The sequence below is a fragment of the Carassius auratus genome, chromosome 34, assembly GCF_003368295.1.
Source record: "Carassius auratus strain Wakin chromosome 34, ASM336829v1, whole genome shotgun sequence".
NCBI lineage: Eukaryota > Metazoa > Chordata > Actinopteri > Cypriniformes > Cyprinidae > Carassius > Carassius auratus.
The window spans coordinates 6,051,838-6,078,233 of NC_039276.1; the positions used below are offsets into that span (position 1 = coordinate 6,051,838).

The following is a 26,396-nucleotide window of genomic DNA, read 5'->3' on the forward strand; positions in this document are numbered from 1 at the left end:
ATTAGTAAATCGTGCGCACAATTTATTTATTTTTTCTTGCATGTCATGTGCAGGGCTCCGTACACGAGAATGTCTCCCTTCCACCTTTTTTCTCTGAAGCCTAATTCAATAATTAGCCACATAACCTTTATAATAGGGCACAATGTTCTTATGTTGGGATCTTATGCTCCACTCATTTTTTACAAGATAGTATGAAAAAGCCACGGATTTCTCAAAATGAGACATTAATTTTACATTTACATTTAAAACTACATTCGTAGTTACCTTCACCCAAATCCAAAACGGCTAGGACAGCACTGCTTCTGGCCTCTCCAAGATTGTTGATGGCGATGCAGGTATAGAGGCCTGCGTCACTGGGTTTGCAATCCCTGATCCACAGGCCTCCGTATTCCTGGTTATCCATGTTGAGCAGGTCATCATTGTGGTACCAGTAGAGGGTAGGTTGTGGGTCTCCAGCCACGGCTACTTTCAGACGGATATCACAGCCAGTGCCTACTGCAGCGTTCCTCATCTTCCGGATGAACACTGGAGGAGTTGGGGTTGGGTACAAAGAAGCAGCAGGGTCTGGTACGACATGATCAGAACTAACTTTTGCCCGTTTCGATGGTATCCTGGGGCTGGGAGGTGCCATTCCTCCTGCTTCTTCATCAGCACCCTTCTTCAGGGTCATCTGGACCTCAGCTTTCCGCATGATCCAGTGGAGAGCTTCTTTATGGACTGCTACACGTTATTAAACTGACTGAAGCTTCAATTAAACTTACATTTATAAGTATCTCTAATGCACAATAAATTGTAGCCTTTTATAATTTGGAGTTTTGATATGGTAAACATATTCCGAATAAATATTATCAAATGTAAGACTCCACTCCAGATTTAAGTTATCTACACCAATTAAATGCAATACTTACTTATCAAATGATTTCTTTAAAAAAAGAGGAAATCTCTACCTGCATTAACAGAAGACCTCCCAAAAGGCCTTCAGGCACATGGAAAATTCACAAAAGAGGTTTTCTGCATCCTAAATGTAATGGAATATGTTTCTCACATCCTTGAGATGTCCAATTAGAGAAGCTGAAAACAAAATGTTTAATCTTTCTCCAGTTAGGCGAATGTAGCTTGCACATGTACTCCTGGCTGGATGGTATTTTTAGAGCGAGTCCCAGAGGATCATATTGCATTAGCAGCTACCCTTGTTGCCTTTTGGAAGATTTGGCCTCAGCTTTTCACCCTCAGATTCAGGTCCCCCAGTTCTTCGGGATCTAAGGGGGGGGAAATGACCGCTGGATCCTTTAAGAAATTACTCATTTGCAGGATTTCCAACAGGTTTCCAACTAGGTGCCCAGACTTACGTCCCCTTGCCCTCCAAGTTAAGCTGTCTCACTCATGATAGCCCCCTCCCTCCACTCGAATGTCCCCCCGGGGAAGTGGCAGACAAGTCCCTCTAAGTCATCAAAGAACAGCTGTACCCTGATAGGTCAAATTTTTTGGGCAGCCGGATGCTTTGGCCCAGCCTCTCATCTTCTCCCCCCGACACTCAAAGCCAATCACAAACTCCAGAAAGTGTGACATGAGGACATAATGAGGGAGGGATTCAGAATAAAGCTCTGATTCATGAGTCAAAGATAGCTGCTGAGTGAGAATCGATTCCAGCATCAATTTCAGACTTGGCAGTGGTATTTTTCCCTAAGAAAATAACATGATAAAGCACTCAAGGCTTAAGGATCCATATAATTTCTCAAACAACCCTCAGAACAAAACCTATTGATATTTGACTATCTCATTAGCAATGGAAACAGTTATCAGGATTAAAGAATGCAATAATATCTCGCAAATTTCAAAGAAAGCCACGAGAACTAAACAAAAGAACCTAAAACAACAGTTTCTATATAATATAGACTGCCACCTGCTGGACACTATGTATACGTGCAAGCTATTTTATGGTTCTTGATAATGGAGACAAAATACAATATTCATTAAGTACATGGTCGACTTCTTCAATCGCAACTTTATTTTTATGTTATTTTATTTCATATATATATATATATATATATATATATATATATATATATATATATATATATATATATATATACACACACACACACACACACACATACATAGATGATAGCAAACAAGAAATTTATAAATTACTATTTTATAACAGTAAATAAAACAACTGATGGTGTTTTTATACATATTATACATTTATAAATTATCAGCATTATTACGTGTTTAAATAATTCGCTAATTTATAATTAAAAAAAAGAATCTATTTAATCTAATTTCACATATATTTAATCTAATTTCACTACTCAAAATTCACTACAAAATCACTTTCAAAATGTTATGAAAATTTGAATTCTGTTCATTTAGCAGCAGTTAGAGTGATTAATGAGTGATTAATCAGCCTGGATTATAGATAAATCTATCACTAATTAATGAATTGTGTTCAGTAATCATCAAGTTCATAACTCAGTAAAATAATATTGTGTCCAATGATACAATCTAATACATGAATCGGGGCTATATATACAGATTTGTATAAAATGCATAATATGACAATATCCACCGTTTTGTGAACGTTTAACACCAGCAGAGGCTTCACAAACCGCCAACCCTCTTGTACATTCATTCAACAGATGAGTGATGTTCATTTTCCCTACTTTAAAATGAGATCACAAACAACTAAAAGGATTTCAGAGGGCTGAATTTCATGCTAAGCATGTGCTCTCTTTTTGGAACCCCCTTTGAAAGGAAAATCCTCTTTGCAGTTTGTCCTGCAGAACCCAGTTGTCATAGAAACAGCGTTGCTCTCTGGACCGCTGAGTTGAGAGCTAATGTGTGGATGGTTTACAGGTCTCTGAGTGAGTGGGAGGGAACAGGGAGGCAGATACAACACTTTACTATTCTAATACAATAGGGTAGATAGCAGATGTTTTAGCAGGACTCTGTTTAGGGGCTAAAATAATTTGGAAAAGGCAGGAATGAATGGCAGGGATGGTGACACTGGTGACAAGGATGATGCCGTTGATGGACAACAATGACAAGAAGAGTTTTACACTTACCTGAAGCTGGAAGCAGAGAGCTGTGACTAGTGGAGTGTCTGATGCGCGTGTAAAACATCGCCCCCTGCTGGTTTAAACGATACCCTCATAATTAGGGTGTTTCCTCAGTGATGTCATTGAGGATAGAAACTGCCCACGTGTGATCACATTTCTCGATAAATCAACATTTAGACATTACATTTCGTTACATTGATTCCCAAAACAAGACCAACAATAAATTAATATGAGCTAACTTATTTTTTTTGTGGAAAAACTCTTATTTGTTGGAAAGTTTTATGACTTTTCTATTTTTTCTGCATAAAAAATGAAGAAATTTTGACAGATTATTTTTGGTTGCATTAGCCATCTTGTCTCATACAGACACACACAATACTGTAACTATAGCATATGTGCCAGTCTCTCTCTCTCTCTGTGTGTGTGTGTGTGTGTGTGTGTGTGTGTCTGTGTGTGTGTGTGTGTGTTCACATCTAAAACATGGCTTATTCAAGCCATTCAGAGATTCTTCAATAAGCATTATAAATACCACTTGGATACATGCAGTTAACAGCTATATGGAGTCCTGAATGAAATAAATTGTAAAATGCTATTATAAGTACAAGTACACTGTAGTCCAAAGCGATGACATATTATATTTTAAGTAACGTTAAATAGTCTGTATCTTTCATCCTGCTTCTATGACAGGCATATATATTGCCAGTTATGTATATTAGTTAATTAAACGGTTATTTAAATAAAATAAAAAAATATTTGTTATTTTTTTATCTAAAAGTGGGTAAAAAGGTTCAATTTTAAGTATCATTCGGTTACATACATACATTATCCTTTTTGCAACTGAACTCATATATAATGTAGTACAGGTTAAGATTTTCTTGTACCTTGTTAAATGTTTTCAAGAATGAAGAAATTACACATTTGCTCTCCATCTTGGCGTCAGTCTAACTTTGTTAGCATCTAACTAGTTATAGATGATTTTGCGCCAAAATCGTTTGTTTAGAATACAAGGTATTTTACTTCGATTCATATGTTCATTCTGGTGAATCGATTCCTCTCGGTCTTCGCTCTCACTTGTAACTTTGGAAATTCTAATTCATCTTGGTGAATCGGTTCCTCAAACTCGGTTCTCTCTGTCATGTAGCGTTGGGATGTTCCAGTGAATCAATTTTGTGCGGTTCATGAAAATGAACAGATAAAAAAATGACTCGCCAATTTTATTCCTAGAACGGCTCGCTTATCTCTTCTTATATTTAAAGCTGCTGTTTTGGTTATAGAAATTATTGGTGTTATTTCTCTAGGCTATAGTTGTATTTGTTGTAAATGTATAGCCTAGTTTGATGCTGTCAGTTAGCCTACTGACACAAAGTTTTTGTGGCAGAAAATACAGATTAGATTAATATTTATATAGCCTACTATATATTAAAATAACTGCTGAAAATTTTGGCTGCTTCTTCTCGTAAAGTTTTTATTATTATTATTATTATTATTATTATTTAAAATTTAGTGAGCGCAAGCAGATGTCGCTGTTTCATCACTAGAGCTGGATCAGTTCGCTGGTCAAAAATGGGCTAGCTATCATTTCTAATCAGAAAATGTATAGCCTATGAATATACATAAATATAATCAAATATATATATATATATATATATATATATATATATATATATATATATATATATATATATATATATATATATATATATATATATATATATATCAAACATTAAAGTAAGTATTTTACCCCACATATAAGATAATATAAACTATTTTAAACTATTATAGTGGCTATTTTGATTATTTTAAAAATCCTAAACATAATAAACATTTGACTTATCTTAGATATGGCATCGTCTCTTAGGCAAACACTATACGGGAAAACTTCAAAAACATTTTAAGAACAGAAGAACGAAACAGGGTGTCACAGTTGCCAATGACATCAATGGCAATAAGGCAGTCCCACGATCACATTGACGCCTGTGCTCATCACAGGTAAGTGAGAGACTGACGTCAGGTCGGATGAAAACGGCCGTAGAATAAATCTGCTCCTACGCGCTACCGGAATTTGAGGAATATTCATAGTAAGTAAGCAAAAATCCAGGATGGTGATAAAATGATGGTTGGAAGGAGAGAGCAGTCTGTTGAAGGGATCGTCCTCCTTCAACGCCAGACGGTGAAATAACAAACTTCCACACAACACCCGGGTAAGTGAGCTTTGTATTGAGCCTCTAAAACACTGAAGGAAAAATAATGCATGATCAGTTGTGTTTTTAAATACATTTAGTTGTGTTAATTGTGTTAGCGCAATGTGCAATGTTAATACAGGTCGTGCCAGGATGTGTGTGTCAATCAGTTTCAGACAAGGGACTACACCCAAGTGCATTATGATACATGATGTTACCGTTTTTAAATGTTAACTGTATTTAATATTCCTCCAAAGCACAATGATCTTCATCTCTCAATTGCATTTCTAAGAATGTCGTTTTTACTAATACTACCTGTTAGGCTATTCAACATTATATTCACTTGATGTGTAATCTTCTTTAATATCGGTAATTATGGGCAGTCATAAATCTTAGATTTACATTCAGCAATAGTGGGCTAAATATTAAATTGCATTAATCTTCTTATGAATAGTATAGACAACAATATGCAAATTATTAGTATGGGTAAATACAAAAAAAAAAAAAATTAACATGAGATCATAAGTAAGTGAACATGAGATCATAAGTATGTGGTTATAAATCTATAAAATGAATGGACACTTTGCATAGGTTTTTTGTTGTTGTTGTTGTTGTTGTTTTTTGTTTTGTTTTTTGAGCCAATGACCAGATCAATAAAGCAAAAAAAAAAAAAAAACCATCATGACAATGCTGATTGGCTGATGGTAAAGCAAGAATCTTTAAGCTCTTCATGACCATGAACTATGTTGTGAGAGGCTGCAAACAAGGGGGTGGGGTGGGGGGGTCCATAAAATTATTTTTGGTCCTTCAAGGTAATGCTATTGGATTGTCCACCTAAATGGCGCTGCTAATGTTAATCAGCCAGATTCTGACCAAATGGTTGTGCCCCAACATTTAAGAACTGCAAGTTAATTCTACAATGTGAAGCCGTTATCCCACATGTCCTTAACAGATGTTTATGTCTGTCTCGCAGAAATGGCGAGTGATCGGGTGGCCATCCTAACGGATGACGAGGAGGACCAAAAGAGGAAATATGTTCTGTCTGAACCATTTAACACTCTGTCCCTGGGGCAGGTTGCAAACACTACACCGTCCAGTCAAACAGCACTGTCTGCCCCCAACGACACACTCCCTTCCCAGCCCTCTCAGAGTATGGACTGCATGGAGAGGTGCTGTGTGCGAATAGACAATCATCTCTTGATTTCCAAGGTCTTCTACTTCTTCTTTTACTCCGCCTATGGCTCTTTACACCCCCTGCTTGCTGTGTACTACAAGCAGCTGGGAATGACACCCAGCCAAAGTGGCCTGCTAGTTGGGATCCGTTATTTTATAGAGTTCTGCAGTGCGCCTTTCTGGGGAGTAGTGGCGGACCGCTTCAAGAAAGGAAAGGCATTGTTACTGTTTTCTGTACTCTGCTGGGTGGTCTTTAACTGCGGTATTGGCTTTGTCAAGCCAGCTGCTATGACCTGTGTCAGTAAGGACCCCGCTGTTGGGACACCAAACAATTTTACAAACTATACACAAACTAGTAACCATACCAGACAACGAAGATACCTGATTGAGAATATATACTCTGCTCCTCCGATTTCTCAGCCAATATTAGAAGGATATAGACCTCACACTAGATACATTCGAAGTGCAAATGTAAATACCTCAGTCACTCCCCCTGGAAGCTCCACTGAGAATCCTGTCGGCATTTCTACGCCATCTAACTCGACAACAGTGTCGCCTCGTACCTCGACGCCTACGTCAAAATCTACCTCGACAACTGAAACAAAAGCTACCACTGCCAAACTCAAAGAGAATATCATAGTCTTTGATAAGAAACAAGTAGATACTATATTTCTCTTGATCCTCTTGGTCATTATTTTTGGTGAGTTCTTCAGCGCCCCAGCTGTGACCATTGTGGACACTGTCACTCTTCAGTACTTGGGCCAACACAGAGATCGTTATGGACTCCAGAGGATGTGGGGATCTCTGGGATGGGGTGTCGCTATGCTGTCAGTGGGCATTTGGATCGACCACACGCACATCACGGTCTTCATTCAGGGTTCGGGTTGTGTCCAGCCCGACTACAAGAACTACCAAATTGCATTCATAGCATTTGGAGTCCTGATGACCGCAGCACTTGTTGTGGCAACACAGTTCCACTTTGACAACAGGGTTTATCGGTCAGACGAAGAAGAGGACAAGAAGGAGGCTGTGGAAATACCTCAAGTGATTCAGGAGGTCTCGTCTCCAGAGTCCAGTTCAGATTATGCACCCGTGTGCTCAGAAAGCACCCCACAACATTTTCCCTTCAGAGATCTCTTCCGGATCATTTGTGGCGTCCGCTATGGTACGGTTCTCTTTGTGGCCTGGTTCATGGGGTTTGGTTACGGTTTCGTGTTCACCTTCCTCTACTGGCATCTGGAGGACCTGAAGGGCACCCCCACTCTCTTTGGAATCTGCTCGGTGCTCAGTCATGTGTCTGAGCTGGCCGCTTATTTCATCAGCCACAAACTCATTGAGCTTGTTGGACACATCAGGTGGGAACCCAATTATGTAAAATATATTGCATCATTTATATTTAACTGCACTTGTATTGTAAGATTATGTACTACTTTTACGTATGGAAAGTGGGCTTGGATTATGAAACATTAATTTGGAAATTATTTTTTATTTGTTTTAATGGCAGGTATGCAGATGCAAGACCAAATAGGATAACCACTTACCGCTTGTACATTTGTTCAGTCCACTTTCCAACGCAAGTGTTTGGCTGAGGCTTCTCCTGTTATTTGGGATGTTCACACTGACAGCAGTTTGTCTCAGTCATGAGTCATTAATTTTCAGTGAGAGTAGAAAGTTGAGCAATTAAGTATACAAATGAGCACACTTCAACTTTTATGCAAATAAGCAGTGGCAACTAAGTGCAGACCATGTTCTGATAAGAGTTAGATACTAAGGTCAGGTAAGAGCCAGCTCACACAGAAAGTGAGAAAGTGCTTTTGTGTTCCACTCTGCTGTTAATTGTTGAACTAGATGGCCGCATTTAACTGGTGCATCGTGTCTTGCCAACGTTAGCCCCATGTTTTTTAAGCTGTTCTTAAATGCAATAATATTTCCTGTGTGACTGGACCGTAAGAAGGCCTATGTAGACTCTGCAACTTCCAGCAACTTAAGTTGCTTGGGTATATTTCTAGCAAATTCCAAAAAAACATATGTATGGGTCAAAATTATAGATTTTTTTACCAAAAATCATTACGTTATTAAGCAAAGATCATGTTACATGAAGATATTTAGTAAATTTCCTACCATAAATATCTTTTTGATAAGTTATATGCATTGCTAAGGACTTAATTTAGACAACATTTGAGCTGATTTTTTTTCAATATTTAGATTTTTTTGCAACCTCAGATTCCAAGTTTTCAAATAGTTGTATCTCAGTCAAAAAATTTTCTTTCCATTCAAACAAACCATACATAAATGGAAAGCTCATTTATTCAGCTTTCAGATGATGTATAAATCTCAATTTCAAAAAATTGACACTGGTTTAAGGTCCAGGTTCATATTGTTTTACTATTTAGTGTTTATACTTTATATAAATAATACTAATGTAAATAAATGTAGTTTATTTATATTTATAGTATTTACTAATGCTTTAAATGAGCTATTATGTTCAGATATTTAAATTTAGTTTAAAGTGAACGGATATAATTAGAAAGGCATATTTTTCCTTATGTTGTCATTACATTCAGAGCTAGATTTACTGACAAAATTATATTAAATTATCTCTTCTACACATTTGGTTTGTCATAGACAGGTGTTGTGTTGAGCAAATCTTTGTATGGGAGGAGCCAACTATTTTATTTTAGTTACTAGTTTATGTATTTTAGTGTGCCCAAACAACGCCTTCATGCAATAGCAACCATATCCTAGTTGCTCAATATTTTATGAGAACACGACCAAGCACATCTGCCAGATTTGTGGCATAGTGGTGTACATAAGGCTCACAGGGAAAGTTCAAAGGTTGTTTAAGGTGTCTCAGTAAGTATAGTTGACTTTGGTTAAGCTGTAAATGGGCACTGCCCAGCCTGGGCACACTATCAACCAAGATGCAGGCCACCCTTTTCCAGGATGTTTACCATGTGTATGTGCGTGCTAAATAGACACTTCTGCTCACATCCTCAATCTCCTTTGTGGTATTTCTCAAGTGCGTGGTATTTCCCAGAGTACTGGCACTTCAGAGTGAACCAGATCCTTTTAAGATAGCTCAAGTTGTACTGGTGGCTCAAGTCTTTGCATTTTTATGATGTAAACTGGTAGCATTTGGCAGACGTTTTGCAATACAGGACCCTCAAACCAGTTTCCGAGACCACATTCGAGCTTATGGAGATGTTATTTTTGTTGACAGATGCTGTTTTGTGAAAAGCTGATTAGTTAGCAGCAATCTGCATCTGCAGGTATAGTAATTATGCTGCGTAACCGAACTACAGTTCCATGCAACATATAAGATGATTTCTAGCTTACCATATTGAGCAACTTGATTGTTGTTAAAAAAAAAAACTAAATAAATAAAAAGCTAATGGACATGAGGTGATGAAACTTGCAGAACTGCTGCTGCTCACAAAGAGACTATATCTCACAATGTGATTTTATATCTCAAGATTGTTTCATTATATTTCATGATGTGACTATATCTCACAGATGTGACTTTTATATTAATATATAGTGTACATTAACATTTTATATATTATATTAAAAAATATATATTCCTATAACAATTTGCTGCATTTGTATTTTAGTCAGTATACATTAATAATACATTCCTGTGTTCTACATTTTAAAAAATCTTATGGAAACCAAAATGTTATTGATATTGATACCTTCAGTTTTGTCTCTGTAGCCTTTGTTAAGTGGCCTGTTTTCAGTGTAACTTTATCCTGCCATTAGCCCTATCACACATTGTCTAGGCTTTCCAGCATTGATCCACTGAGCTTGCTTCTTTTGTTGATCAATTCTAAAGCTTTCTAAAGGCAGAGGGTGTGGCAGAGTCAACTTTATTTTTATAGTGTACCATGAAATGTTCTCTGTAGTTTGTAGAGTCAACATTTGCATGGCTATCTCCCAGAGCTGCTTTTGTTCATGTAGCTGTATGAAGAGAGGAGTTGTAAAGCTCCAGTTTAAAGGTTTTCGTGTAGTTTTTTTGGTGTTAGCAGCATGCTTAAAATGCACACAACTATAAGTGAGCTGTTATTAGGTTGATTTCTCGAAAACATTTAAACACTGTGGAGCAAATCATTGGAATCTGACCAGCCTGACAGCTGCACTGACTCCACCAATGGCGTGAGATTGGGGCGGGGCTATGTATTTGTTTAAGCAATGGAGGACAGGGAGAGTATTTAAGAAACAATCATTATTTTAAGTCGTGATGAAGCGTAAATAGTGATAGATCTTTTCTTCGGTGTTATGTACATCTCAGTTAAACAGCTTTTAATTTGTTTAAACCATTTTAATTAGAAAACAATTTGTTGGTTTAAAATTTTTTATAGCGTATATAATTTTAATTAGTGTAAAATTCAAGGTATCAAGGTTTATTCCCTCAAAAAGTGAAAACTGCTGTGCAAAACATTGGTCTGTCGAGCTTCCCCGACAACAGCAACACTGACTCAACCAATGGTGTGAGTTTGGGGTGGGGCTATGTATTTGTTCAACCAATGGCAGATGGGGAGCGTGGTTAGGAAACCTGTTTGGAAACAATCTTCATTCTATTTAAAGTTGCGATGAAGCAAAAGTAGCTATAGTCTTTTCTTCTGTAATTTGACGTACATCCCAGTTAAAAGAATTATCGGAAAAGAAAAACATTTAGGACAGGCACTTCTTTATTCACTGAATGTCGCTTATATCAATGCGAGCTTGCAGGCGATCATAAAAAAGGTGCGGTGTTTAAGCAAACTGAATGTTTGGAGAAGTCAAGACATAGGTCTCCTGTTGTTTAACCGGAAGATTGGGTTATGTTGTTTTAATAAAAAATGACTAGTTCAGAAGATGAATATGAATGAATCATATGAATGAATTGTTCACAATAACATGTAATTAGAAAATTATAATCATAATATAATTTATGACTATAATTTATGCTTAGTGATGCTAGTAGCAAAGAAATGAGATGCTTCAATTTAATAGGATTGGTTTTCCAGGAAACAACATTCAAATGAATCTGGTATTGATGACATTAAGGACTTTTGTCCTGTCAGAGATTCTGTGTTTGTAGATAAGCACTAGTGAGATCATTAATTCGGCCTTCAGAATAGAGACTGACGTCGCCAGCAAATGCAACACCCAGCCTTTACTAGGCCTTATAAACCAAACTGGTTTAGCTACACCCATCATCATATTTTCATTGTACAGAAAAGCATTGTTTCATATGTATGAATGAAATATGACATACACATGATTGTGTTTTCTTTCTTTAGAGTCCTTTATATCGGACTGGCCTGCAACACTGCACGCTATCTGTACATCTCCTACCTGGAGAATGCATGGATAGTTTTACCCATGGAGGTGCTTCAAGGTGAGAAAAACTGTGTTTCTGTGTCGCCCCACTGGCCTTATCTAACAGAAAGTGGAGTTGTGATTAGTAGGCTGTGCTCTTGAGTGACCACAGCTGACGGTTGAGATCATCCAAGGACATGAATCAGCTGTTTTTGCACTATATCTGCCACCTTATTTCACATCAGACGTGCTGTTGCAATCTCACAGTTACTGTTTAGAAATACACAGGTTTAGGGCAGTGCCATTTGTTTCAAAACTGAAAGAAATGTTACTGTCACTGGCTAGATGGTATGTTATGCTGTTCGACATCGGTTATTAGAGTAGTAAACTCTTTTATTAAAATGCCAAGACCTTTGATATTTTCTAAAACAAGTTTAAAAGCCTGTTTAGCTGCTTCAGCCACTATTATCTTGGGACTGTGTTGACTATTCACATTGTACAGGATGACCCTGTTCCCATCGCACATGGAGCGTAAAGACTGAGTAATATGATATTATATACAATATTGTTAGTTTGCTATCAGTTTAAGTCTGCTCATTTATATATGCAAGTTCTAAAGAAACATTAGAGAGATGCATTTTGCATTTTGTTTCTTTTAATGATCAATTGTAACAGAATTAAAGCATATTGCGTAATACTTTTATAGAGCTGCTTTTTAACATTTTAGTTTTCAACATATTCATATTTGCATAACAACTGTATATGGTGTCTTATTGTTGTGGTCATTTATTTTAAAAAGAGCTCATGAGCAGATGCACAAGTGTTTGCTTATGTTAATGTGTCATGCAGGTTTGACACATGCATCCGTGTGGGCGGCATGCATCTCGTATTTGAGCGCTGCTGTTCCTCCAGCTCTGCGCACGTCGGCTCAGGGGATCCTGCAGGGGCTGCACCTGGGGCTGGGGAGAGGATGTGGAGCCATGCTGGGAGGAGTTTTTGTTAACTTCTTCGGTATGATATCAACAAGACCATGAGACACCACAGACTTCCCATATATGCTTTTAAGCTGTTATATATTTAGACCGTTAAAAAAGTGTCAGACCCTTATAGTAAGGAGAATTCTACATTATTCTGTATCCAAGAGTCTATGAAAATGTGACTTTTTTTTTTTTACTTAAATACTAATAAATCAATAAATCTTATTTGATCCAAAAATACAGTAAAAATATAACTAAAATATTATTACAATTTCAAATATTTGTTTTGTGTTTGAATATATTTTATTTAGTTATTTATTATGTGGTGCAAAGCTGAATTTTCAGCATCAATACTCCAGGCTTCAGTGTCACATGATCCTTCAGAAATCATTCATCATTCTGATATGCTGATTTATTATCACTGCTGGAAATTGTTTTGCTGCTTAATATTTTTTTTATACTTTTTTCAGAATTATTTGATGAATAAAAAGTTTAAAAGTTTCATTCTTTCTATTTTTGAAAGAAATTAAAACTTTTATTCAGCCAGGTGATAGCAAATATTTATATTGTAAGAAAATATTTATATTTTAAATAAATGCTTTTCTTTTTAACTTTGAATTCATCAAAGAATCCTGAAAAAGAGTATAGCAGTTTCCCCAAAAAAGATTTAGCAGCACAACTGTTGCTAACATTGATAATTCTTATAATACTAAAATGATTTCTGAAAGATCATGTGACACTAAAGACTGGAGTAATGATGCTGAAAAGTCAGCTTTGCATCACAGGAATAAATTGGATTTTAATGTATAATAAAATATAAAAATGTTATTTTGCATCATAATAATATTTCACAATATAAAATTTCCCCCTATATTTTTGATCAAATAAATACAGCCTTGATGAGCTTAAGAAACTCCTGAAAAAAAACCCATAAAAAATCATTCTGATCCCAAACTTTTGAAGGGTAGTGTATGTATACAATTTTATATAAATGTCCCTAGACTTTTGGGCCTTTCTGAATATATACAAAAAACTTTTCGGTTTCCTCTCAAGTTTCCTTTTTCACCTTGCAAATGTCCTGTTTAGGTGCTGCAGAAACCTTCAGAGGCCTCGGTATGGCCTCCCTGGTTACGTTACTCATCTTCTCTCTGATACAGTGGCTGTTAGGTCAGAACGAGGATAAAAGTACGTTCCTGCTGTTTTACTACAAAAAGGTCAATTTGCTGGAGTAGATCCTGCCACAGCTTATTGATTACGTCTGTGCTCTTTTACAGAGGGATCGATGTTGGCCGAGAACATCCCAGTTCCCTCCAGCCCAGTCCCTATCGCCACTATTGACTTAGTCCAGGACCAGTCCGCATCTCAGCCAAACCCCGAATCAAAGTCGCCTCCTAAGAAAACCAGGCATCAGGAAGAGCAAGAAAATGTCAACAAGCCAGCCTGGGTGGTGTCTGCTTCCCCGTGGGTCACCATCGCTTTCGCCCTCTATCAGATCAGAGATATGGTTGCTTTGTCAAAGAGCAACCCCTGTGGTGGAAGTCAAGCCCTGCAGGTAGGATGGCACCCTTTGGGATTTGGACATGAGGAGGTGGTGAAAGTTTCACTCTTGCTGTTTAATTCCCTTTTTCTGCTAATGTTCTTATTCATACTTGTATTCGTTTATCATCTTGGCTTTTTGGTATGGAATTATTGTGAAAACCACTGTGGAAATACTTATCATACTGATGGCAAATTATATTTTTACCGAATGATTAACTCTTTCTCTTTGCATTCACGCTTTCATTTTCTCAGGGGAAAGGTGAGGAAAAATCTTTGCACTTTATACACAAAAATGCATGCAGTCCTGTCACAGTCTGTTATTGCATTTCCTCTTTCATTCTTCATGTATTCTTTGATAATTTACATAAATCTTGTTAACACTGTTGTACAACCTACTTCTTGCTTAAATAAATGCTTTTCTGTCGTCAGCTTTGTTTGTCCTTTCTTAAAACACGCTTCTGTGATTCAGCTGCTTTTTTGTCCAGTTTATTATGTTTTTTTGAGCAAATGTTTAAAGTCAGGACATTTTTTACTTTTTTTTTTTTTTTTTTGCTGTTTGTTTCCCCGCATTTAGCACAGTTACTATTTGTCATTGTAAAGTACACATAGTGTTTATATTTGAAGTCAAATAAATGCTTGGTTGGTGCATCTCACGAAACATTTCACGATGTCCAGGTCATATTTCACCCCTAAGAAAATATATATTTAAAAAAGGCAAAGAATATTAATGAATCATAGTAATTATTGTTTGTACTATATATATATATATTACTTTTAAACCATTAAGTCTAACATTTTAGTTAAGAAAATGTAAAATTTAAATTATGAAGTATTTATGTGTCATAGTAATAACTTTCTATAGTGCCTCTATTTTTATTTATCGTTATATTTAATTTATCTTAACCCTATAGAGAAAATGTTTGTTATTTAAAAAAAAAAAAAAAAAAAAAAAAAAAATCTAGTTATAGAAAATATCACAGCTTAAAGCATCATGATCCTAAAATTGTCTAATTTTCATTTTGAGGTGAAAATTCACTTGTTTTATTCATTCTAGCACAGATTTTAACAACAACAAAAAAATTCACCTTACCGTAGTAATTTATTTCAAATGTTTAACCTTTATGCGTCCTCCTCTTGTAGGAGACAAATGAGCAAACTTCAGCGCCGCCACCTGCTGATGATTCCACATCATCACAACCCGATACATTAAGTCCGGCAGAATATCTCTCTCAAGGACCTACTACCAGTGCATTCGTTCCTCAGAACACACACCCTGTCCCTCCTGTGGAAGAACCGCCTCCATCCACAGGGAGAAAAGAACCAGTCGAAAACTCAACTCCATTGCCAGGACATTCCAAACAGCTGCTTCCAACAGCACAACCACAATCAACAATCAACTGAACTGCTTTGGGAAACAGCCTTATGATTTAGAGATATGGTATGGGGTGTAAAAGATGACAGCTGATGTTGGACCAAAAATATTATGTTGGCCTACAGGTATTCTACATTAGACGAGTCAATATGCATTGCATTTCCACATTTGATGTCATGCATTAGTTGCAAAGGGCTTGCAAGTCTTTGTACAGGGTCTGTGCCTATATGAGGAAATCTGCATACTTCTGAGTGATTAATTCTTATAATGTAACAGCTGAGGTGCTTCAGTATAATAATCATGGGACTTGCCATTGCTATAGAGAAGCATAGTTGCTTTGCACTCTGTATAAAATGTTATTTTGCTATTCATGCTTCCATATATCTTGTGACCGAGTTTAAATATAAAACATCTATTCTGTATTAAATAAAATGTTAAAGCCATGCTCTGTTCTCTTAAATATATAGTTATCTGTAAAACCAAGACTATAGTAGCTGATACGAAGCATTGGAAGGTATTGTTTTGCCCAATATGAGTTCTGAAATCATCTGTATAAGTGACTTCTGCTTATAAAAGCAATGTTTACATATGATGACACAATACAATTGAGAATTTAAAATTTAATTAAATGGCAATATAAAAGGCTGTAAAAACATCAAATGATTTTTTTTTTAAACATGCATTTTTTCTTCAGATAAAAGGAAAGAATGTGAAATGCCAGCATATGTAGATGTGTAAACCTGCATGAGATGAGATGATGCAGAACATACAGGATGAGTTGATTCATTTTGAAGGGCTTCCGGAGGGTGACTGTCCTGCAGAGTTTAGTTTCAACCTCAATTAACACCTGAACTAAAGTAATAAAGGTCTTTAGGATTACTAGAATCTTGCAGGTAGGAAAAGGTTGGAACTAAAATCTCCAGGATATCGGCCCTCCAAAACCAGGACTGGACACCCAAGCAGTAAAGAAACTTGGTGATTAAAAAAAGATCAAGTGAAAAAAAAAAAAAAAAAACATTTAGTGCTTTTGCATCCTCTCGCAAGTTTTGAGCTCACCTGAGACAGTTTGCAGTTCTTCACAAAACTAATGTGCTCCTTTTCAAAACCTTTGTATACTCCCCAAAACAGTTTCTCAGGGGAATACAAACATTTTGCCAGTAAAAACTAGTTCTTTAGTGTTTGATCATTAAGTTAGCTTTTCTCACCTAAAATTTAAAAATAAATAAAAAAAATTAACTTCCACTTATGGCTTTTGAAGACTTGGAATATAGTGCAACATAACGTACTAAGTTTATGGTCCTTTTTTATAATTTTTGGAACTCATAAAATGATAGGAAATCTCAAGTGACATTTCAATACTTCTGCGTTTATGCACAATTTTATTTGAACAGCCACTTAGATTTAAACTTAAGTTGTTATTCAATAATCATCCATTCTGCTATTATATGAACATGACTATCATATGAAACTTTTGAAAACTACATGCCCTAGTTTAGTTTAACTATATGACAAAGAGTAATTTGGAGATCCTGCTAAACTTCCTCTATGTGTTCCAAGGAAGACGGAGAGGTTTGAGATTAAGATGAGCATGAGTAAACTAGATACAGTTTGCACTTCTATGATAACTGTTCCTTTAACCAACACTAGAGTGCACCGTTTCCTTAAATTACATAAACGCTGTGGGACTGTATGTGTTTGTTCACTGTCTTCAACAGTTGAGGAAATGTATTAGCTATTACAATGATGTCCAGATATACCTGAGAGCAGCACAGTCACTGTTAACATAGAGTATGGCATCATTTTTTAAAGTGTTATTCCCAGCTCTGCATCACTTGGATGCAAGAATACAAACTCCTGCTAGATTAAAAAAAAAAAACATAACAGCCCACTCTGTCTGAAAGATATCATTTAAACGCAAACGAGAAAGAAAGATTATTTTTACAATCCTTATGGACCTACTAATGTTCCTTAGAGTCATGATTTCTTATAAAAATGTTTTGCGTTTTAAAAAAATTCTCTTTAAAATGAACATAAAATCAGTCATCCTACAGATAAAAGGACGATTTTAAAAGAAATCCTGGTCTTCTGGATCCATGGGTTCTGGCTGAGGGGTGTAGTTGACTGGGGGATACGGGCAGACAGCTGGAGCATATACAGCAGGACTGGGGACGTTATTTGGGGTTGGAGGACTGTTTAAATCCAGCTCATCTTCGCTCTTGTCCTCTGCTTCTCCTCTGTGCGACTGGGTGTCACTGGAGCTGCAGTTAAAGAGCATGTTTTTGTACTGATTCTCATGATTCTGAAGCTCCTCTTTAGTGACGTGATTGCCATTGCGCAGAAACTCTGCAAACCTGAAAGAGGCAGAAACAACTGGTGAAGAATATCATTCAATAAAATGGCACATATATACCGTATTTTCTGGACTATAAGTCGCACTTTTTTTCATAGTTTGGCTGGTCCGGCGACTTATAGTCAGGTGCGACTTATTTATCAAAATTAATTTGACATGAACCAAGAGAAATGAACCAAGAGAAAACATTACCGTCTACAGCCACCAGAGGGCGCTCTATGCTGCTCAGCGCTCCTTTAGTCTACCACTGAGAAGCATAGAGTGCCCTCTCGCGGCTGGAGACGGTAATGTTTTCTCTAGGTTCTAAATGAATGTGACTTATAGTCCAGTGCGACTTATATGTTTTTTTTCCTCTTCATGACCTATTTTTGGACTGATGCGACTTATAGTCCGAAAAATACGGTACAGTACAAGTGTGGCCTTTAAACATGCTTATTTTGATGAATACAAACTGTAATTACTTTTGCGGTGATCTGAGCCTCAACACAGTGTCCCATGCAGGAAAGCCAGGCTTGTTACACTGCTTCCGTAACTCTTCCAGGGAGGCTCTGGTGTGGACCTCTGCCTGCTCTCTGTACTCCTCCTCAGTCAGCAGCCTGACCTTGGGTCGTTTCTTCCTCCAGAATAAGCGCAGGAATGAGTAAATGACACTGAAGGCATAAAGTGAGAGTTAATACATGCTAATTTTTATGATTACATATTTCACCTGTTTAAAGGTCAATTTCATCATGTGATTCACTTTCTGTTTCTTAGACTTAGTCAACATGAACTCAAAATTACTGTATTTTCCTAGTGCATGTCTTATTGTGTACAATATTGTGTACAATTCATCTTTAAAAAAAAATGCAATCTACGCCACGGTACTACAACTCTGCAATCCTATAGTTTTTAAGTTCATTCTTTTAATTAGACTAAGAGGTCACACCGATGCCGTGACTTATCAATCTATTATTTATTACACGTCTTAAAGAGATATGAATTCCTAGGGCAGAGTTCATGAAACTTAAACTTTGGAACAAAGCAAAAGTCAAATGAGCTCATGTCTCCTGCATCTGCTTTTGTGTGAATGGAAGTTGCTGGAACAAAAAGCAGCATCACCGGCCCTTTACATTTTAACCCCTTCCCTCCAACCACCTGGCTCCATTTTGGTAAGTAACCATGATCAGCTTGGGCACTGCCCTAAACATTTCTCACCCGTTTCACAATCTGTGATGATTTCCTTACCTGCAAATCCACAGCAGAAGTCTCCAGACCAAGTGCAGTAGGCTCCAGGACAAGGGCAGAATCTTCCAGCACAACAGTAACATGATCACTATGTAGTAGGCAGGGGGGAATGTGATCCCATAGTACAGCAAAACCACGCTCACTGCTTGCATACACCAGGTCATAAAGTTGAGGGTGTGTTTGTTGGTGATGGGGCCGTGTTTATAGCATACAGCAAAGCTAAATAACCCCGATATGAGCACATAAACTGCAGAGAAAAGAGAAAATGTCAACATTATTTTTAAATGTCAAGTTTGGTATTATTGGCCTCCCTGCACATGCATACATACATATGTACATTAACCACTGTATGACTTTATGTAGCAAGGTAACAATAAAAAAAGCATGCCCAATTTGTATCAAACAGAAGGAGTCTGTCATTTATAAACAGCCCATAACGCAATACCAATAATATGTACACAAAACACTCAGGTGCAACAGTCATGATAGATACACACAAACTAAATGTCATGCTAAATATACATTTTTGGGTGAACTATTCCTTAATGGCAAAATTTAACTTGCTAAAATGTGCACTGGGTGAGTCTACAGGGGTCATATGATGCAATTAAATTTTTTCCTTTCTCTTTGGAGTGTTACAAGCTGTTTGTGAATAGGTAAGATCCGTAAAGTTGCAAGACTAAAGTCTCCGTTTTGAGCTTGAGCGGCACCAAGTCGTGTTTTACTAAATCAGTAATTACGTCCCCACTGGATGCTACAAATGCCTTGTTTATAATGGGTTTTATTGTTTTTGTCTCGTCGCGCCAGAAGACAGCATCACAGTATATTAAGGGGTATAACATTTCCATCAAACACTTGAGATATTCAGCCAATCACAATGGACTGGATAGTTCACCAATCAGCGCACACCTTCTTTTTTTCTGAATGATGAGTTTTGTTAAAATCAATGCATTTCAGAAAGGCGGGGCATAGAGGAGCAACAATAATGTACATTATGTGGAAAATACTTTTTTTTTTACCTTAAAGCCATATAAACATACTGCATTACACCAAATACACAAAATTATTTTATTTTTAGCCACGTTATATGACCCATTTAAATAGTGGATATGATGTGGTGTATTTGTCGAGTATGAAACATTACAGGCTGCTGCTGCAACAATGCAGAGCAATGGACTGCTAAATACTTTAGTATACATTCAAAAAAAAAAAAATGGTGCAATATAAATAATGAAAATAATGGTTGTATTAATTTACTGGGTCATTGTTTCGTCACTATACAGTGATTCCTAAGCTTTCTTGTGTCTTGATTTCTTGTTATAAATTTTGAAAACAGTAATGCTGTTTAATATTTTTGTGAAATCACCTTTTGACCTTTATGAGTGAATTATTCTTTTAATGTTACAGTAGATCTAAGAAAACAAAGAAGAAATAATATAGAGGAAATAAAAGGGCCCCAAAAAAAATAAAAAATAGACATTCAGGCTGTAATCCTCCTAGAGCCTTTTTGTTTTGGGCATAGAAATCAATGTTCCAGCAGCACCGCGGATTCTTTCCCTTAATCTTAATATGCCTGTGGTTCACGCATTCAAACTCTGATGCATTTACATACTGCGAGTGCTTGAAGAGGGAAATTGATTTGGCAGAGAATAGAGTCTATTGAGCAGTCAAGAGGCAGTCATTTCAGCATTCAAAATACTTGGCCCTCATATTATAACACTAATGGAGCCAAGATATACTATACAAAAGGTGAAGCTCAATCTGCTCTAAACTGTTACTATGCAATGCTGGCATGTTCTAATGCGAGCGCTTCAGTTGATGAAACATGCAGAGAGAGAGTAGAAGGATAATCTGTCTAAATGACATGTACAGCAATTATTCTATTGTATAGAGAGCACGTCAAGCAGATTAACAGACAACACGTGGCATCCGACTGAAACGCAAAACTGTACAAAAGGTACATTTGAAAGGCCATTTATTAACATTAGCGAAGGCTTACTGACTGATGTCATTGGCTGATGAGATGATTGCAAAGGAAAACAGGGAAAGATGGGTTGTAACAGAAAAGGGTTGCCAAGTTACCCAGTAATTCCACGCAGTGCTCAGTCACGATGTCATCCCATTCATTTATCACCCTCTGGATCCCTATGTAGGACACACCAGAGGCAGTGCCCAACAACACCAGGAACAGCCCTCGCTGGGGGGGAAAAGCAAAGCATAAGTGAATATGCGTAACATTCTGACCTACCCCAAAACTATGAGCTGCCAGTCAATCTGTAAATGATTGCACAGCCCTTTTTTACTTTTTTTTTTACTTTGTGATGATGTACATCCCTGAGGATGTTTGTGCTGAGGAGTGAGTCTCCACCTCCACCAGCATTGACAGGCTTAAACTCATACTACTCATCCAACATGTTTGATCAGTGTGAGGAAACATGTGGTACTGTGTATCATGATCATGATAAAGGTTGTGACAGCAGCATTACACACCGTTGGTACAAGGTTTCTGAGGAAAAGTATTAGGAAAACAAATGTGCCGATGACTCCCAAAGTCACTCCAGTGGTGTAGAAAAACAGTGAGCTCCTGGAAAACACGAAGAGTCAGGTTAGAATAATACGTTTTAAGTTTCAAACACAAATTATTTAAACTATTCATGGTGACCTTGGCTGTCAAGCTCCAAAAAGGACAAAAAAAAAAGCACCATAAAAGTCCATATGATGAGTTATATTCATGCAATTGTTTTTGTGTTAGAAACAAATTGAAATTTAGCTTTGTTATTCACTAAAAATCTTCCCTGGTTACAGCATACGTAAGAACCAATGTCTTTTTGTCCTCAAACGTGCTGATAAATGCACACTACTTTCAATATATTAATTTTCTAATTTTGCAGGTGAGATTTCAGAGCATTGGTGAACAGCCAGATTTTCAGCAAACAATTATTACATTTTATGCATTGACTGCAAGACCCCTATTGTTCAAGATGTTGTTTAAAGCCTTCCATGAGAGCAAATATACTTCATCTGACAAAGCTGCTTACTTTAAGCTTTTTAGCTTACAAAAAGTAAGAAAATGTAAATATAATTATTACAATTGTTCCTGTAGCTCAATTGGTAGAGCATTGCACTAGCAAGCGCAAGGTTGGGGGTTCGATTCCCCGGGAACACATGATATGTAAAAATTGATAGCCTGAATGCACTGTAAGTCGCTTTGGATAAAAGCATCTGGTAAATGCATACATTTAATTTAATTAATACAAAATAAACAAATTCCATAATCCCAAGCATCTCAAGAACTCTTTATGGCCAATTAAATGACATGGCGTTTCAAGATTTATGATTACAGGATAAGGTTTTATAATCAGAGAAAAGTTATTTCTGCCTCTTATAATATTTTAGAGCTTGACATATATTAAAAAAAATATATCACATTAATTGCAGAAATTTCCATGACATTTCAAGGTCTGTAAAATCACACTATTTGCTCATGCAGGGTGTAGTTTACATTTACCGTATTTTTTGGACTATAATTCGCACCTGAGTATAAGTCGCATCAGTCCAAAAATACGTCATGACGAGGAAAAAAACATAAGTCGCACTGGACTTATTTAGACCCGAGAACCGAGAGAAAACATTACCGTCTACAGCCGCGAGGGGGCGCTCTGTGTTTTCAGTGTAGACTACAGAAGCAGTGAGCAGCATAGAGCGCCCTCTCGCGGCTGTAGACGGCAATGTTTTCTCTAGGTTCATTTCTTCTGGTTCAGGTCAAATTCATTTTGATAAATAAGTCACACCTGACTATAAGTCGCAGGACCTGTCAAATTGTGAAAAAAAGTGTGACTTATAGTCCGGAAAATACGGTAGTCATTTAGCAGAAGCTTTTATCCAAAGCGACAATTGGGACAATGGAAGCAACCAAAAACAACAAAAGAGCAATGATATACAAGTGCTATAACAAGCAGTAGCTACTTAGCAACTTCTGTTGTCACTTCAGAAACAGAAAGAATATGCTGTAACTTTTCCATTTTCAAGCTGATAAATCACAGGACAGTGTGGACAATAATTTCCTCCTCTCTTGAATGTTTCTATGTTTTTGTTACCTACAAATAGGGGTGCTCCGATCACGATCGGCCGATCGTTATGCGCATCTTGTCAGTAAAGCCGGTTATTTAATTTGATTTCACATAGACCGGCTTTACTGACGAGATGCGCATTAACGATCGGCCAATCGTGATCGGAGCACCCCTACCTACAAATTTGTGTTGCAGCAATGTAGCAGCACTTTAGATTAGAGCGGAGATTAACTACCTGTACAAAAAACCTCCCACTTTCAAAAAAATCCACTCCTAGATCCAGTAACAAAAAAAAAAAAAAAAAAAAAACCTGCATACAGATTCTTAAAAAAAAAAAAAAGTCTTAATTTTTATGTACAATTCCTTATGTTAAACTACTTTATCCTAATTTAAGGTGGGGTAATTATTTAAAAAATACAACAAAAAAAACTTTAAAACAGATTATCTCTAGATAACATCTAAACTAGAGCTAAATTGCGACTTACCTGCATATGTTTCCCGCTCTGACAAACAGCACCAGCCCACACACAAAAAGCAGGAAGCACATACTATTTAACCCTGTAAAAGAACATAAACAATCATGATTCAGTGCCCAACAACTCTTCATAAGAATAAGGTGTGAGAGATATTCTGGCTCACTTTTGTTGGAGACGTGTAGTGTATACGGAGTATTGCTTCTAGGCGATTTAGTCATGAAGCAGACATCTTCATCAACCAGAGGAATGTCCAAAGACTTCTCCCTTCGGATGGTGGATGGCCAGTAGTGTTCAACAAAGCAGTTAGTAACAGTGAGAAGATCATCCGGATGATGGCATTTTTTGGTTTCCATCGGAAACATGACAAAGACGTCCTCATCACTTGTCACATTTACCTGTAAACAGCATATGTCGTGTCAGTATTCAATTTAAAGGGAGAGTTAACTGATCCTCATGTTAGTCCAATAAAATAAAATAAATGTTTAAAAAACAATACACACACACACACACACTACATTAAGAAGTGTGATGTGATATTACCTTGAAGGTGGACCAGATGTCCTTCCATTTGATTACTGTACCAGGGCTGTAACAGAAGCATCGACTCCCATAATACTCGTGGGTACTATCTCCTTTCACGTAGGTGCAATCTGTCAAAATCAGGAAAGAATCAGTGTTACTCCTCTGCTTTAATTCAACAATCCCCACTGTTCGTTTTTTTTTTCTATGTTTAAAACAGCACAAAAGCATCCCAGAAAAGAACAGCCAACAACAGAAGAGCTTCTGCTCACAGGCTCAATTCATTTTAATCACAAAACTAATACAACTGCAGCACCCTCATTTTTAAAACCCAACACACTCATGTGTGGTTGCTTTTATCCAAAAGTATTGCTCACACAATTAATGTGGCTCATTTATAAATGGACGTATCACTTATGGCAGGGTTTCCCAAACTGGGATTAAGAGAAATGTTACTGTGATACATATTTGTTATTTTGATCAGATAATCATTAAGAGTTCTAAAACAGAAGCAAATAAAGTGGGAGAGTATACATACAGTATACATATGTATCTAATTTCAATGCTATGGCCTTTGTGTAAATATTTAAAGATGGCCATCTTTAAACATGACTGTTTTGTAAAATGGTAATACTTTACAATAAGAATCCAACATGAAGTCAAGTATATGCCTAATTAATATATTAATATTTCAATTGTACAGTACATTGGTGTTTTTGTTTTTTTTGTAATAATAACGGTTGAGCACAATTTTCGTTAGGAGTTTCATTTTTTTTAAATCGCTGATTGAATCCGTTTTCAACCAGTGCGGTCCAATCTAGTTATTGATGGTCAAATCGGTTGACCTCTATTTATAATCCATAAATTTTTGCACAATGAGGGAAAAAAAATTACATTATAAGGGACTACAGAATGAGACTTGACAGACAGATTAGGACCATGATAAGATTACAAACACATGCAGACAAGCCTTATGTTTGGTTATTGTTATTAATTATTAAACTTGAAAAAGCTCACATACTGAAACCGTAATCCCTATCGTTTTTTCTAAAATAAAAAAGACAGTTAAACCACATGCTACGTTATATTTCCTTACAGTCTTTTCTTTTACTTATTTAATACTGTTCTCATAGAACTATTATTATTTTTTATTTTTTACAGAACAGTCTTTCCTTAAAAATACAAAATATAAACAGATTATATTACAAATAGATTTAACAACTAATAACAAAGTCCCTATCAACGCAGCACCACGGATAAGTTATGAATGCTTCACCAAGTTAGCATTTGTATCCAGCTCACAAAGTTCACCAGTCGAATAAACAGTACTTTAACGGCACTCGGTGATTTTATCGCATTCAAAGTATCATAGATAAAGGTGTGTAGCATAATATCTATACACAACATGACTGTTTTGTAGTGTTAATAACGTTTGTTTACGCTGCTGTCTGTTAAGCCAAAGTCCTTTTGGTTTAGAATACGACTCAAACCATTTACCGGCGTATGAATATCCTTTGTCTCCGTCTGCACTTTGCCATGAAGCACACAAAAGAGTTAAAACGGATAACAAAGCAGCTAACGTCCCCATGTTTTTGTGGATTATTGTGCTAGATTGATAGATTTGACAGACAGCATGTTAATGATTGGACCGCTAAGCTAAACTGAGCTAAGCTAATGTTTTCGGTTTCAAATTCGGTGGGCTTCGTGTAACCCAGACCAGACTAACAGTTTCAGACTGCATGATGCGTCTCGATATTTAATTTACTCATTTGTCATGCAGAATTTATCATGTAGAATGCGAATTGACAAAAGTCGTTAGATACACAAAAAGCACGCATTAAAAGCAATTTCAAAGTTTACGTTGACTTAATGGAGTCTATTTGGTCGTTTAATGATCGATTAGTCCAGTCTTAATCCGCAGTTAAAGGTTTGAAAGTAAACAACGTTTTTTGTAGTTAGATTTACGTACAGTTGTAGTTTGTAGCATTTTCATTTGGCTTCTGATGTTTTAAAAAAAATATATAAGTCTTTGTTTTAGGTTTAGCATAAATTTTTGTAATTTTGTTACGTGTTTTTTATTTTGTAATCTGTACTTTTTGTTCTTTTTAAATTTTACTATTTAGGTTTAAATTATTTTTATATTTATGCCCTAGTAA

General features: G+C 36.6%; 3 protein-coding genes across 5 annotated transcripts in view; 1 reads left to right on the forward strand and 2 right to left on the reverse strand.

The window, feature by feature from the left end:
- LOC113053005 (striated muscle preferentially expressed protein kinase-like) overlaps positions 1-1,423 on the reverse strand; it is an 82,150-nt gene extending 80,727 nt beyond the window's left edge. For both annotated transcript variants that reach the window (XM_026217588.1, XM_026217587.1), the window contains exon 1: positions 265-1,423. In XM_026217588.1, coding sequence (XP_026073373.1) covers positions 265-691 — 427 coding nt within the window. In that variant the 5' untranslated portion in view covers positions 692-1,423. The remainder of the gene's footprint in view (positions 1-264) is intronic.
- Positions 1,424-5,004: 3,581 nt separating this feature from the next.
- Positions 5,005-16,597, forward strand: LOC113053008 (major facilitator superfamily domain-containing protein 6-B-like). Of its 2 annotated transcripts, XM_026217595.1 has the most exons (8): positions 5,005-5,260; positions 6,213-7,767; positions 11,695-11,792; positions 12,563-12,724; positions 13,777-13,875; positions 13,965-14,242; positions 14,482-14,488; positions 15,370-15,509. In XM_026217595.1, exons 2-8 carry the CDS (start codon positions 6,215-6,217, stop codon positions 15,378-15,380), a joined length of 2,208 nt encoding a protein of 735 aa, XP_026073380.1. In that variant the 5' UTR covers positions 5,005-5,260; positions 6,213-6,214; the 3' UTR covers positions 15,381-15,509. The 2 variants fall into 2 exon arrangements, with proteins under 2 accessions (XP_026073380.1, XP_026073379.1); XM_026217594.1 differs by lacking the exon at positions 14,482-14,488 and having other exon boundaries at positions 15,370-16,597.
- On the reverse strand, positions 16,207-25,960 carry LOC113053009 (nuclear envelope integral membrane protein 2-like). The gene is made up of 9 exons (XM_026217596.1): positions 25,738-25,960; positions 24,262-24,371; positions 23,885-24,116; positions 23,731-23,803; positions 21,666-21,759; positions 21,258-21,372; positions 19,176-19,422; positions 18,413-18,601; positions 16,207-17,952 (listed from the first exon to the last, which is right to left on the reverse strand). Exons 1-9 carry the CDS (start codon positions 25,826-25,828, stop codon positions 17,667-17,669), a joined length of 1,437 nt encoding a protein of 478 aa, XP_026073381.1. The 5' UTR covers positions 25,829-25,960; the 3' UTR covers positions 16,207-17,666.
- Positions 25,961-26,396: the final 436 nt, after the last annotated feature.

What these genes read in the sequence shown, in the direction of transcription:
- LOC113053008 (XM_026217594.1), top strand. Translation starts at nt 6,215, where the DNA reads ATGGCGAGTGATCGGGTGGCCATCCTAACGGATGACGAGGAGGACCAA. An exon ending in GAGCTTGTTGGACACATCAG is followed by an intron (nt 7,768 to 11,694) that starts GTGGGAACCCAA and finishes TTCTTTCTTTAG; the next exon opens with AGTCCTTTATATCGGACTGG. An exon ending in AGGTCAGAACGAGGATAAAA is followed by an intron (nt 13,876 to 13,964) that starts GTACGTTCCTGC and finishes GCTCTTTTACAG; the next exon opens with AGGGATCGATGTTGGCCGAG.
- LOC113053009 (XM_026217596.1), bottom strand. Translation starts at nt 25,828, where the DNA reads ATGGGGACGTTAGCTGCTTTGTTATCCGTTTTAACTCTTTTGTGTGCT. An exon ending in AGAGCGGGAAACATATGCAG is followed by an intron (nt 21,760 to 23,730) that starts GTAAGTCGCAAT and finishes CGTGTTTTCCAG; the next exon opens with GAGCTCACTGTTTTTCTACA. An exon ending in TCAGAAACCTTGTACCAACG is followed by an intron (nt 21,373 to 21,665) that starts GTGTGTAATGCT and finishes TTTCCCCCCCAG; the next exon opens with CGAGGGCTGTTCCTGGTGTT.